This window comes from Vicia villosa, unplaced genomic scaffold (assembly GCF_029867415.1).
Source record: "Vicia villosa cultivar HV-30 ecotype Madison, WI unplaced genomic scaffold, Vvil1.0 ctg.001880F_1_1, whole genome shotgun sequence".
Taxonomy (NCBI): Eukaryota; Viridiplantae; Streptophyta; class Magnoliopsida; order Fabales; family Fabaceae; genus Vicia; species Vicia villosa.
This window is the reverse complement of record NW_026705760.1, coordinates 96726-110428: the sequence shown is the minus strand read 5'-3', so window position 1 is coordinate 110428 and position 13703 is coordinate 96726. Positions and strand designations below refer to the sequence as shown.

Below are 13703 nucleotides of genomic sequence, written 5' to 3'. Positions count from 1 at the left end.
ATAAAAGAATTAATCTTGCATGACAACGAAAAAGGTAAACCAAGAACATGGAAGGAAGTAATTCAAGCTTGGAGGAATGTTCAAAGAAAATACTTTGGACCAAAGAATGCAATTGCAAAAGCACCTTACACCGCATGGGTTCAAGAAAGAGTTGGAAAGATTTTGCTTCCTTTTGTTGTGGATCCCGCATACAAGCCTGATTCTCCTAATCCTGTTCCTCTATCCATCGAAGAGATAGAAGGGATCAAGGCTGCCCTAGAGGCATCCCAAAAGGAAAAAGAGAAATTAGAACTTGATTTGCATCAACTTACCAACGAAAGGAGCCAACTACGCTTTGACCTTAAGGATAAGAACCAAGAACTTCAAGCAATGAAGGAAGAGAATGATAGACAAAGGAGTAAAAGGAAGCGTGCAACCGAAGGGTATTTAAGTGCTAATTTTAATTTAGAGGCTCATGATGAGAGGTTGGAGCAAGCTGATGTGGAAATTGCAAGGTGGAGAAGGCGTTATGAGAAAACTTCCCATGAAAAAGCAGAATCCGAGAAAAATCTAGAAGCTGTGGTCTTTGAATTAACGGATAGGAATAAGGATCAAGAAGAGGAAATAATAAACCTCAAATATGATCTCCAAGAAGCTCGCAATGCTGGACAACAAGAGCGTGCAAGAAGATTAACCACGAAAGAAGCACTTTTACAGCGCACCGGTGAGTACAATAGAGCATATCAAGCCATGGTATCACTTAGGGAAGTGTTCGCAAGAGAGAAGGAAGTGCACGAGGCAGCCCTGAACAAAAGAGACCATTAGAAAAGACTCTACACAATTATTTCTACAGCAAATGAGCATGTGAGCATGGTTCCTAAGATGCTTGAAGACTATGAGAAATGTCGCGATGATTATGATAAGCTAGTCTTCTTGTGTAATGATTTAATTCAAGATATTCCAAAGAGTTTGGCAAAAGCAGAATCATCTCCTATCATCCTTCCCGAAGTAGTCAAAGAGTTCATGGAGCTTTGTAGAGATATGGTGGACAAGTTCCAAGAAGACATCCAAAGGCGTTCTTAGCTTTATGTTATTTTCTTGTTGCTTTTATTTCAAGTACTTTTAATTTAATTTCAGTTTCCCTTCCCTTTTTGTAAACCAACAATAAAGTGGTATTTCTTTCAATTAATAAAGTGTGTTTATTTTCGCATTTACTTATTGTTCCTATAATATTCACCAAATAAATATATGCAAAAAAAGAAAGAGAAAGAAAAGAAGAAAAAGAATCAAAAAAAAGAGAATGTATATTTACTATAATAATGTGGATAAGACATGAACATAGCATAAGCATAACATTCATATCATGCATGTCATATTTAATTACAAAGCATTAACAAAAAACTATCTTTATCTCCAGTCACACCATTGGAGAAGACAATCAAGCAACCATACCTGTGTACCAAACCCGAGCTCAGAAGAAGAAAGCGATGGAACAACTAGAGCAGAACCAAGCCGCCCTTCGCGAAGAAGTAACCCAGCTGAAAGGTATTGTGGATGAGATTAAGGGAGGAATGGCTCAAATGTTGAGTTTCATGAAGGACATTAAGGATGAACAGGAAAGAGCTAGGGAAGTTCGGAATCGGTATGAGGAAATGGCAAACGATGGCAATCCACTGTTAGGATATGTTCGAGGCTTTGACCCTCATAAGTCAAACACCCACTCATCAAAGAGAGTTACCAAGACCCATGAAGAGGGAGAAGCTTCCCATGAAGGATTCATTCCCGCCACTCAGAAAGAGGGGGCGCCTCGTACTGTTCGCATCCCTGCTAACAATCCACATAAGGATGAGGATTATGTGGACTTACAATATGGGGAGGTGGACGAGCCGAATTAGGAGTCCCAACACAAGCAAACCCAAGCTGATTCTGAGGAAAGCGCTAGAAATAGCGGACAAATCAAGGCGCTGGAAGAAAGGCTGAAAGCAGTGGAAGGATACGATGTCTTTGATGTGGATACCTACGAAATGAGCTTGGTGCCGGATTTGACTATTCCTCATAAATTCAAGATACCCAACTTTGAAAAATACAAGGGACTTACATGCCCTAGAAGTCATTTACGCATGTACGTCAGGAAGATGGCTGCTTATGCCAATGACCAAAAGCTAATGATGCATTTCTTCCAAGACAGCTTGAGTGGGGCATCTGTTGAATGGTACATGCAGTTGGAAAAGACACATATCCGAAGCTGGAACGACCTTGCTAATACATTCCTAAAGCAGTACAAGTACAATCTGGACATGGCACCCAATCGGATGCAACTGCAGAACTTATCTCAGAAAAAGGAAGAATCATTCAAGGAATACGCCCAAAGATGGCGAGAACTGGCGTCTCGAGTCCAACCTCCATTATTGGAAAAGGAGCTGGTTGACATGTTTATGAGAACTCTGCAAGGACCATACTACGATAAAATGATTGGAAGCGTATCCTCGGGATTTTCAGATCTGGTGGTTATCGGAGAAAGAATTGAGGACGGAATCAAAGATGGGAAGATACAAGGAGCATCATCTAACTCTTATCACTCAAAGAGGCCCACCTCAACCTTCGCTAAAAAGAAGGAAGGGGAGACCAATGCAGTAGTGCACCAAGAGTTTAGACCTCCTATGACATACCCACCTCAACAAAGCAGATTCCAAGGTCCTCCAAGGAAATTCGACCCTTTGCCCACCTCCAGAAGCGAAATACTGAAATATCTGTTAAATGAGCAACTAGTGGAACTCAGACCTATGCCACCCCCAATTCCCGGAAAAGCTGCACCCAATTTCAGGGCTAATGAAAGGTGTGAATTTCACGCCAACTCTCCTGGACATACATTGGAAAAGTGTTGGGCTTTTAGGCACAAGGTTCAAGACCTAATAGAATCAGGGACTATTGCTTTTGACAAACCTAACGTAAAGACAAACCCTATGCCTCGCCATGATGGCACAGTCAACGCAATAGAGGTAGTCACTGAGCAAGAGTTTGTTCAACAACGGAGCTCCCCCATATATGCCCTTAAGAGGTATCTACTTGCAAAGGGGTTCATCCTCGAACATAACGAAGCCTTTAAGACAGCCCTGCAAAGAATGGTAGATCAAGGGGTAGTTCGGTTTAAGGAATATCCTGGGGAAGAGTATGTGGCTATGCTAGACAGGAATGAACCATTGATGATACCTAGGCAAGGGGCAAGGAAGACATTAATCATCCCTTGCGCCAAAGCACCATTGCTGATACCCACACCAGTCCACACTAGGATCATCCCGGTCAGAGACCAATACCCTATGGACAAAATGAAAGCAGTCCCTTGGGAATATGAGTCTAATACTAATACCGACGTCACAAACATCGTTGGGCCTGGGGGCATGACTCGTAGTGGTCGCATATTCAATACTGCAAAACCAAATGAGAACCTGGCACAAGCAAGTGATCAAACTACTGTGGTCCCTACTGAAAAAAGCACATCCAAAGACAAAGAGACCACTAACAAAGATGCTGAAGAGTTCTTGGAATTGATCAAGAAAAGTGATTATAAGGTGGTGGACCAGTTGCACCAAACTCCGTACAAGATATCACTCCTATCGTTGTTGATACATTCAGAAAAACACGGAGACACCTTGATGAAGATCTTGAGCGCTGCCCATGTAACTAAAGACATCACTGTAAATCAATTTGATGGAATGGTGGCTAATCTTACTGCTGGGGCATGCTTAAGTTTCAGTGAACACGAGTTTCCCTCACAAGGGAAAGAGCATAACAAAGCCCTGCATATCTCCATACAATGTGGGAAAGCTCATATGTCTAGAGTACTGATCGACACAGGGTCATCATTAAATGTGATGCCAAAGGCCACCTTAGACAAGATAGATTTGGAAGGACTGGTAATAAGACCAAGCCGTCTGGTGGTCAAGGCCTTCGATGGGTCGCAAAGCCCGGTGTTCGGAGAGGTGGACCTCCCTGTGGTAATAGGCCCCCATATATTCTGCATCAATTTCCAAGTAATGGAGATTGAACCTGCGTATACCTGCTTATTGGGACGTCCTTGGATCCATGCTGCTGGGGCAGTTACCTCTACTTTGCATCAAAAGGTAAAATTTGTGGATGGAAACTCTATAGTAACCGTCAATGGGGAGGAGGACATATTTGTCAGCAATCTAGACTCATACCGATACATTGAGGCTGGAGAAAAAGCGTTGGAAACCTCTTTCCAAGCACTAGAGATAGCAACTGCTGTCACACTACCGGTAGAGAAGATACGAAGGGCGGTGACATCCTGGAGAGACCTGCAAGACCTGAAGATGGAAGGCTGGGGCACAGTGCCAGAAGTTCAAGAGAAGAAGGATCGTTTGGGGTTAGGATACCAACCAACAAAGAAGGCTGCAAAGAAAGAGCAACAATTCCCTCCGATTGCGCAAACTTTTGTCACAGGCGGATATGAGCATGTATCCATGATATCTAGTATGGAGGGTACATCCAACTTCATCCGAATGATCAGACCAGGAGAACAGCTACAAAATTGGACAAGCCTGGAGATACCGGAGATAGTTTACATTTCAAAGTAATTTGTTTTGTCGTGTGTTTTATTTCCCTTTCAATTAATAAAAAAAACAATGTCGCTCATGCCTCGCCCGAAGCATAGAGTTGGTTTGTAAGGGCCCCATTTTACTTTCAAAGTTGAGTTTATTAATAAAATTGTCGTTTTCATTTGGTATTGAAAACAACGTCTCGTTCTTGCATTTATTTTCCTAAAAAAGACAAATAAACATTCTTGCATAAAACAAAAGCACAATCATAATTGCATACTAAAAACCAAACATAAACATGTGCAGATCATCTTCTAACATCACCGATAATAATACTGCTGAAACTCAATATGAACTCGAGGCTCTCGCTAATCAATCTGAGGAAGGGGATGAGGAAGACGATGAACTTCCAGAAGAATTGTCAAGGCTGATGGACAGAGAATCAAAAAGCATGCTCCCCCCTCAAGAAGCCATTGAAATCATAAACTTGGGCACCGATAAAAGAACCCAAAGAAATCAAAATTGGGGCTACCCTGAACGAGGATGTAAAAGCAGCACTGGTCAAACTCCTCCATGACTATGTGGAAATATTCGCTTGGTCATACCGTGACATGCCTGGGCTGGATACAGACATCGTCGTGCATAGGTTACAACTCAAAGAAGGTTGTACACCGGTCAGACAAAAACGCAGAAGAGTTCGACCCGACATGGATAATAAAATCCGAGAAGAGGTACTCAAGCAGTTTGACGCAGGTTTCCTCGCCGTAGTTGAATATCCACCATGGATCGCCAACATAGTGCCAGTGCCTAAGAAGGATGGAAAGGTGCGCATGTGTGTTGATTACAGAGATCTGAATAAGGCAAGTCCAAAGGACGACTTTCCACTGCCAGACATAGACATACTAGTGGACAACACCGCGCAAGCTTCAGTGTTTTCATTCATGGACGGATTCTCAGGATATAATCAAATTAAAATGGCTCCCGAAGACATGGAGAAAACCACCTTCATGACATCCTGGGGTACTTTCTGTTACAAGGTAATGCCTTTTGGATTGCGAAACGCTGGGGCAACGTATCAACGAGCTATGGTCACACTGTTCCATGATATGATACACAAGGAAGTCGAGGTATATGTAGATGACATGATTGCTAAGTCCTATACTAAAGAGGAGCACCTCACACAGTTGCAAAAGTTGTTTGAACGCTTGAAGAAGTTCAAGCTAAGGTTGAACCCGAACAAGTGTACATTTGGCGTGAGATCAGGAAAGTTGCTGGGATTCATAGTAAGCCAACGAGGCATAGAGGTAGATCCTGACAAAGTAAAAGCCATACAAGAAATGCCCGTCCCGAGGACAGAAAAAGAGGTTCGTGGTTTCTTAGGGCGCTTGAACTATATCTCATGGTTCATCTCACACTTAACTGCTACGTGTGAGCCCATATTCAAGTTACTAAGAAAGGATCAACCAATCAAGTGGAATGACGATTGTCAAGTAGCTTTCGAAACCATAAAGTGTTATTTACAAGAACCACCGATACTCGTACCCCCGGTGTTGGGAAGACCATTGATCATGTACCTCACCGTCCTCGACAGGTCCATGGGATGCGTACTGGGGCAGCAAGACGAAACAGGAAGGAAAAAACACGCTATTTACTATCTTAGCAAGAAATTCACCGATTGCGAATCCCGATATTCACCGTTGGAAAAGACATGTTGCGCCCTAGCATGGGCCTCCAAACGTCTAAGTCAATATATGCTGAACCATTCCACATGGTTAATATCGAGGATGGATCCTTTGAAATACGTGTTCGAGAAACAGGCTCTCACAGGAAGAATCGCTAGATGGCAAATGCTACTGTCAGAATATGACATTCAATACGTCACCCAAAAAGCAATAAAAGGGAGTATACTGGAAGAACATCTAGCTCATCAGCCCATTGAAGAGTATCAGTCTATGAAATTCGACTTCCCTGATGAGGACATTATGCTAGTAAGAGACTATGAAATACCTGGGCCCGATGAAGGACCCGAACCAGGATTGGTGTGGACCCTTACGTTCGATGGGCCTCAAATGCATTAGGACATGGCATAGGGGCAGTTTTGACATCTCCTGACAATCGTCACATACCTTTCACTGCGAGATTATGTTTCGACTGTACTAACAATATTGCCGAATATGAAGCATGCATATTGGGTTTAGAAGCCGCGATCGATCTAAGGATTAAGTTACTCGAGGTATATGGGGATTCAGCATTAGTAATCCACCAAGTCAATAAAGAATGGGATACGCGAGATGCAAAGCTAATCCCATACCGAGACCTCATACTGGAACTAATGGCTGAGTTTGAGACCATCACTTTTAATCATATCCCGAGGGAAGAAAATCAAATGTCAGATGCGTTGGCAACACTCTCCTCCATGTTCAAAGTAAATTGGCCAAATCACGAACCTCAGATAACGGTCAGACACTTTGAAGAACCAGCCTATTGCCTTACAATCGAGAAACAAGCTGATGACAAACCCTGGTACCATGATATTAGGGAATACTTGGAGAAACAAGAGTATCCAGAAAACGCCTCCAGAATTGACAAAAAGACGTTAAGGAGGTTGGCATCTAAGTTCTTCCTAAACGGCGATGTCCTATACAAGCGAAACTACGATTCAGTATTACTAAGATGTGTGAATAAAAATAAGGCCAAAGAATTCATCAAGGAGGTCCATGAAGGAACCTTTGGGACTCATTCAAATGGACATTCAATGGCAAGAAAGATACTAAGAGCCGGTTACTACTGGTTAACAATGGAGGCCGATTGCTTCCAACACGCAAGGACATGTCACAAATGCCAAATATATGCTGACAAGGTACATGTGCCACCAAATCCACTGAACGTACTAAGCTCGCCATGGCCATTCGCGATGTGGGGGATTGATATGATAGGAATGATCGAACCCAAAGCCTCTAACGGACACCGATTTATATTGGTTGCTATCGACTATTTCACCAAGTGGGTCGAAGCTGCTTCCTACACTAATGTAACAAGGCAGGTGGTTACCCGGTTCATCAAACATAACCTCATTTGCCGATATGGAGTCCCAAATCGAATCATTACTGACAATGGGTCGAACCTGAACAATAACATGATGAAGGAGCTGTGCGAAGAATTCAAAATTGAACACCATAACTCTTCACCATACAGGCCTAAGATGAATGGCGCTGTTGAGGCCGCAAACAAAAATATCAAGAAGATAATACAAAAAATGGTGAAGACGTACAAGGACTGGCATGAAATGCTTCCCTTCGCTCTGCACGTTTACAGAACTTCAGTGCGCACATCCACAGGGGCAACCCCTTTCTCCCTGGTCTATGGTATGGAAGCAGTCCTCCCTATCGAAGTGGAGATCTCATCTTTAAGAGTCCTAGCCGACACAAAGTTAGAAGAATCGGAATGGGTAAAAACCCGTTTTGATCAGCTTAATCTCATTGAAGAAAAGCGACTGACGGCTTTGTGCCATGGGCAGCTCTATCAGAAGAGAATGAAAAAGGCATTCGACAAAAAGGTCCGCCCTCGAACTTACAAAGAAGGAGACCTCGTTCTCAAGAAAATCTTACTGCCCCGACTTGATGCCCGAGGAAAATGGACACCCAACTACGAAGGTCCATATGTCATAAAAACAATGTTCTCAGGAGGAGCACTCGTCCTCACTACCATGGATGGGGACGAGCTACCACATCCAATCAATTCAGACGCATTCAAGAAATACTACGCCTAGCAGGGGCAAGATTCCAAGCTACGAGCCCAAGACAATTCGTAAAGGATAGGAAATCGAGCAATCATTAACTTCCAAAGTCAAGGGATTACTGGGGCCCTCGATAGCAAAAAGAGCAATAGCAGTATTAATATCATTTCTATTTGTCATTTTTCTTTCTTTCATACCTTTTGTACATTTGCCAATTCAAGGCAACAATCAATAAAAGTTCTTCCCTTTCATACCTATCTTTTCATCATTTCAATACCAAGTGCAAAGAATAATTTATTTCTCATAAACTTTAAACTTTGAACTTAAAACAAGAAACTTACAAACCATCAGACTAAAAAAGAGGGGACGAAACCACGACATCTCCGGTAGTCAATATACGCCTGGTCCCGAAAGCATTGCAATATCCCAGTAGACTAACTTCAGACGATCTGAGTTAAGACCCGCAAAGCTGCTTGGAAATCTAAACAAATCCAATGGGTGGCAAAAGATAATACATCAAAGTCATCATACATATCCATATTCATATACACTCACATATGTACCATCTGCATAAGCATGCATGCATTTACAACAAATCATAAGCATATACATTCGCAGAGCATCATTTTACAGATGAAGCTTGGCTTCTCTTGAATCCTATTTCAAACTCTATTTTCAATATTCAATTTCAAACCAAATCGTAACCCCCGCGTTACGTCTTATCACGGCAGTGATAATGGAAATTTCAATTTCAAACCAAATCGTAACCCTCGCGTTACGTCTTATCACGGCAGTGATAATGGCAATTTCAATTTCAAACTAAATCGTGACCCTCGCGTTACATCTTATCACGGCAGTGATAATGGCAATTTCAATTTCAAACTAAATCGTGACCCTCGCGTTACGTCTTATCACGTTAGTCCCTTGGCAGTGATAATGGCACCTTCAACTTCAATCCAAATCGTAACCCTCGCGTTACGTCTTATCACGGCAGTGATAATGGCAATTTCAATTTCAAACTAAATCGTAACCCTCGCGTTACGTCTTATCACGGTAGTGATAATGGAAATTTCAATTTCAAACTAAATCGTGACCCTCGCGTTAAGTCTTATCACGGCAGTGATAATGGCAATTTCAATTTCAAACTAAATCGTGACCCTCGCGTTAAGTCTTATCACGACAGTGATAATGGCACCTTCAATTTCAAATTCAAATCGTAACCCTCGCGTTACGTCTTATCACGTTAGTCCATTGGCAGTGATAATGGCACCTTCAACTTCAATCCAAATCGTAACCCTCGTGTTACGTCTTATCACGGCAGTGATATGGCACTACGTTCTTTGGCAGTAGCCAGAACTCATTTCAATTTCAATTCCAATCCCAATCCCGAACATGCCCTACCACGTTAATCCCGTGGCCAGCAATGCATCTACTCCACATTCCGCAATATCGGCAAATTTCAGGGCATTCTCAGTGTTCAATAATCTTCCACCTTCAGGTCGCAACAGGCGAGCAGGCCTGTCCGCCTCTTCAGGTTTAAGAAGATTGAACAGGGGCAGCTGTCATACCCCAAAATTTGCCCCATCTACTTCACCTACAAAGATTCAAAGACTAGGGTTCCATTCAAGCAACACTCCTAGCCAAGAGCCTCCTGAGGCTAGGGTTTGAGATTCCCCTAAGAGGGACCAATGAGATAAGGCTTTTAATCAAGGGTATATGGTTTATAGTGACCTAATATAACTCCATAGCAAAAGTCAAAGCATCACTCCAAAGGTTACCTGCTCAAACAGTCCCAAGATCCACAATCAACTGATTCAAATCCAAAGTCAAGGCATGATCCAAACTTCTAACCATTAATTACACAACAAGTATGGGGATGTATATCCATCATTTGATCAAAGCTTGATCATGATTCCATTAATAGAAACTAAGAGATGAACAAATGCAAAAAGGTTCAAATTAGGGTTTCTTTAGGAGAAAGTCAACCCAACTTTGACTGGGCATAACTTTCACATGGAACATGAAAAATTCCCCACTCAAAGCCTATTTTGAAGGGAATTGGATTCTCTACAATTTTGTCTCTCACAAGCCAGGGCTAGAAATGCTTCATTTGAGAGGTACAAAGCAAAAGATTACAGGTCATTTTCAGGCATCCTTCAAAAGCAGTTTTTTGTTAAAGAAGATATGATCAAGATAAAAGCTCCAAATGAAAAACATGTTCCAAAGTAGCTTGTAGAGGACACTTTGAGGTTTCCAAAAAGTATTAGAACTCCCTCATAGCTTAAAAATTGAATGAGATATGCTTGATCAAAGTTGGGTGATTTTGGAGGACCAAATGTGAAAAAAGGAGGTTCAAATTGGATTTCTTGCAAATAGGCCCATACTTTTATGACTTGAACTTGGCCCATAAGTTATCTAAAACATATGCCACGAATTTTATTACTTTATTGGATTTTTACACAATTTTATTTCATTTAAAATTGATTTTTAATGAATTAAATAAGTGAGAAATCAAATATTTTGATAGAAATATATTTTGGTGATTTCCAATCAACATTAATGGCAAAATATGTTATAATTTTCGTGCTCAATCAAATGGAAAAGATTGATACAAAATCTTGGCCAAAATAGAAGGTTTTGAATGAAAAATAAAATCAATTTCTCAAAGTAGCAAGATTGGATTCAAGTGAAGTTTTGGACAAAGTTTTAACCTAATTCTATTCTCCTATAAGTACACAACATCAAGCAACAGAATAGGGGACGGAAAAAGGAAAAGAGAGGCATACTTGCAAGAACAAGAAAATCACCAAAGAGCTTGAATTCGGTTTTCGAGTTTTAAGAGGTTTCAACAAGAACTAAAGGTTGCATAAGACTCCTTGAAGGATTCTGAACGTGTCTGGATCAATACGCTTCATCAGCACCCCCAGATTTTCCTCCATTAAGTTAAAGTAAGTCGCTTCAAATCCTTGATCGATTGGCATGATACACGCATATTCATGATGTTTTGTTTGTATGTTTGGCTGTGTTTCATTGCTGTGAATGTTTCTGGGCCGGTTAATTGAGTTTTCAGGCATTGTATCATGATTCGCCATTGGTAGCCGAGTGAAGGTTTTAGGGTTTAAATTGTGGGTTCTTTGTAGAGGCAAAATTAGGGTAAGATAATAGCGTGGTTAGATTCGTATGGTAAAAACAAGTAGATCTAGGGGGTCGCGCCTGATTTATACAAACATATGCTCTGTTCGTTATTTTTGTGTTCTTGTTTTTGCTACGGAAAATTCGTAGCTAAGTTGTAGCGGAATCTGCAGAGGTTTACTGGTCTGGGGAGGAAGATGATAACGTGTCCCAGTCTGGTTGGCTATTTTGAATTTACGCACGCGTTTGAGTTCACTGCAGGGTTATTCTATTTTATTCATTGATCGCGTGTTACAAAGGCATTGTCAGCGCAACTGAGTTGGTTAAAGGGTACGTTTGGGAGTGGAGGGTCACAGGTTCGAACCCTCCCTCCAACATATTATTTTTCTGAAATTTCTAACACTGGATCCTGTGTGTGCACCATCATAGGACGCATCGTAAGCCTTACAGATCTGACCTTTAATCCTCCACTAAGCTAGATCTGACGCCCCTGGTCAACTCTCCATAATATGCACCTCAAATCCCACCACATAAAATTATAGCCTAATTAACTAAATAATTTCTAATTAACATATTTGTTTTAATTAATTCTTTTTTATATAATTAAATGTTTAATAAATGTTTTTTTTTTGTAAATAAAAATATATATGATATTATTATTGAAAATCCTAATTTGTTGTTCGTTCCGATTAAATCGATTAATCGCTATGGTCAACAATAATTTTAATTAAAATGTTATTTAGTTAAATAAAAATTGGTTTCTATTATTTGGTTAAATGGTTGCAACTATTTTATTAGTTGTGATGATTAACCGTTCTTTTCTCTCGCTTTAATTTGTTATTCTTTTTAATCGAATCAATCGATTACGAGGGGCAACAATCCAAATCAACAATTAATAAAAATATATCTTAATTCATTATTAGTGATTATCAAATTAATTGATTAAAGTTGGTAATGGTGCAAATTATTAATCTTTTAATTATGGTAATTGAATCAATCGATTATTGCCGTTAATAGTACAAATTAAATCAGGGTTGTATGCCCACTCTCAAAACACTTCCAAAACCTTTTCAAAACCACAATATCAAACTACGGATTATCATAACTACGATAGACTATTCAAAAGCCTCTAAAAACCATATCAAATCAAATTACAATTATAAGGGCGTACAACCCTTCCCCGAACTACGTGGACTCTGATTCTCCCTAAGGAGATACGTAGGCATTTGGCAACAAGGCGAGTCCCCCTCCTCCAAATCTTAATCATTTTCAATAATTAAACTTTTAACCCTACTAATTGTCCATTGCCCTTTTTATGCTTTTCTGCCATAACCCTTATCTTTGCAATGTTAACCTTTAGGAAAGGGTTTTGGGTGCCTAACACGTTCCCTTAACCCGAATATAGTATCTTACCCTCAATCTCTCAACCGTTAAAGGTTTCCTATTCGCCTTGGTAGAATAGGTGGCGACTCTCTAAGTTATAATTTTTAGGCAGGTTGCTACAAGCACCATGGCTAATCGATTATAGCTAGGCCTAAAGAACATTTTTAGGTGGTTTTGACAAATCAAGAGAGGTTTCTGATAGGTTTTTAGTGTGTGCGTTTGATTTTTCCATAGTAACTCCAATAATATCCTTGTGCATTTACAAGACACTAGTCACTAAGATAAACACTACCAGGAGAATTTTCACACTTTCTCTCTTTCACAACTCTGAAGCTCCAAGTCTCGTTATCAATATATTTGAATGTAGTATCACACAATAACTTTGAATCTTCTAAATTGATGAGGCTTAACGTGTATACAAGTTGATTATCATCATCAGATAGTTGAGAGACCAAACCACATGAAAACTTTGAAACAAAAGTCTTCACTTGAACATAGTTGGACGATAAAATTAACTTCTAAGAAATAACTTGATATCTTGGTAAAAACATATTTGACCTCTTGAGCTAACTTTAAGTAATAAGGATTTCACTAAATATGTTGGATATTATATGTTTGCATAATCAAAACCAAACAGTTAATTGTAGATATGCTATCAACAAACCCTAACACTTATTATCACCTTGACAGTACTTGCAAGTACATAAATCCACATTCTTCCCTTTTTTGATGATGCAACACATCTCTTTGAGAAGTGGTAAAAGAGAAAACAAAAGGGTAAAATTTGGAGTGGCTAAACTGTCCCTCAATTGAGTAGAGAGTATATTCTAATCCCCTTGTGAGTATACTTATCTTTCTTTGGCATTATAAAAAAAGAGAGAAAAAATATTTAATAATAGAATGATAAATAAGAAAGC

At 40.2% G+C, this 13703-nt stretch overlaps 1 protein-coding gene across 1 annotated transcript; it reads left to right on the top strand.

Annotated features, from left to right (window-relative positions):
• Positions 1-2639: 2639 nt before the first annotated feature.
• On the top strand, positions 2640-4479 carry LOC131636973 (uncharacterized; the record flags this gene model as incomplete). The annotated part of the gene is made up of 2 exons (XM_058907549.1): positions 2640-3574; positions 3734-4479. Coding segments are annotated over exons 1-2 (1681 nt in total), but the record flags the coding sequence as incomplete, so codon positions are not given.
• Positions 4480-13703: the final 9224 nt, after the last annotated feature.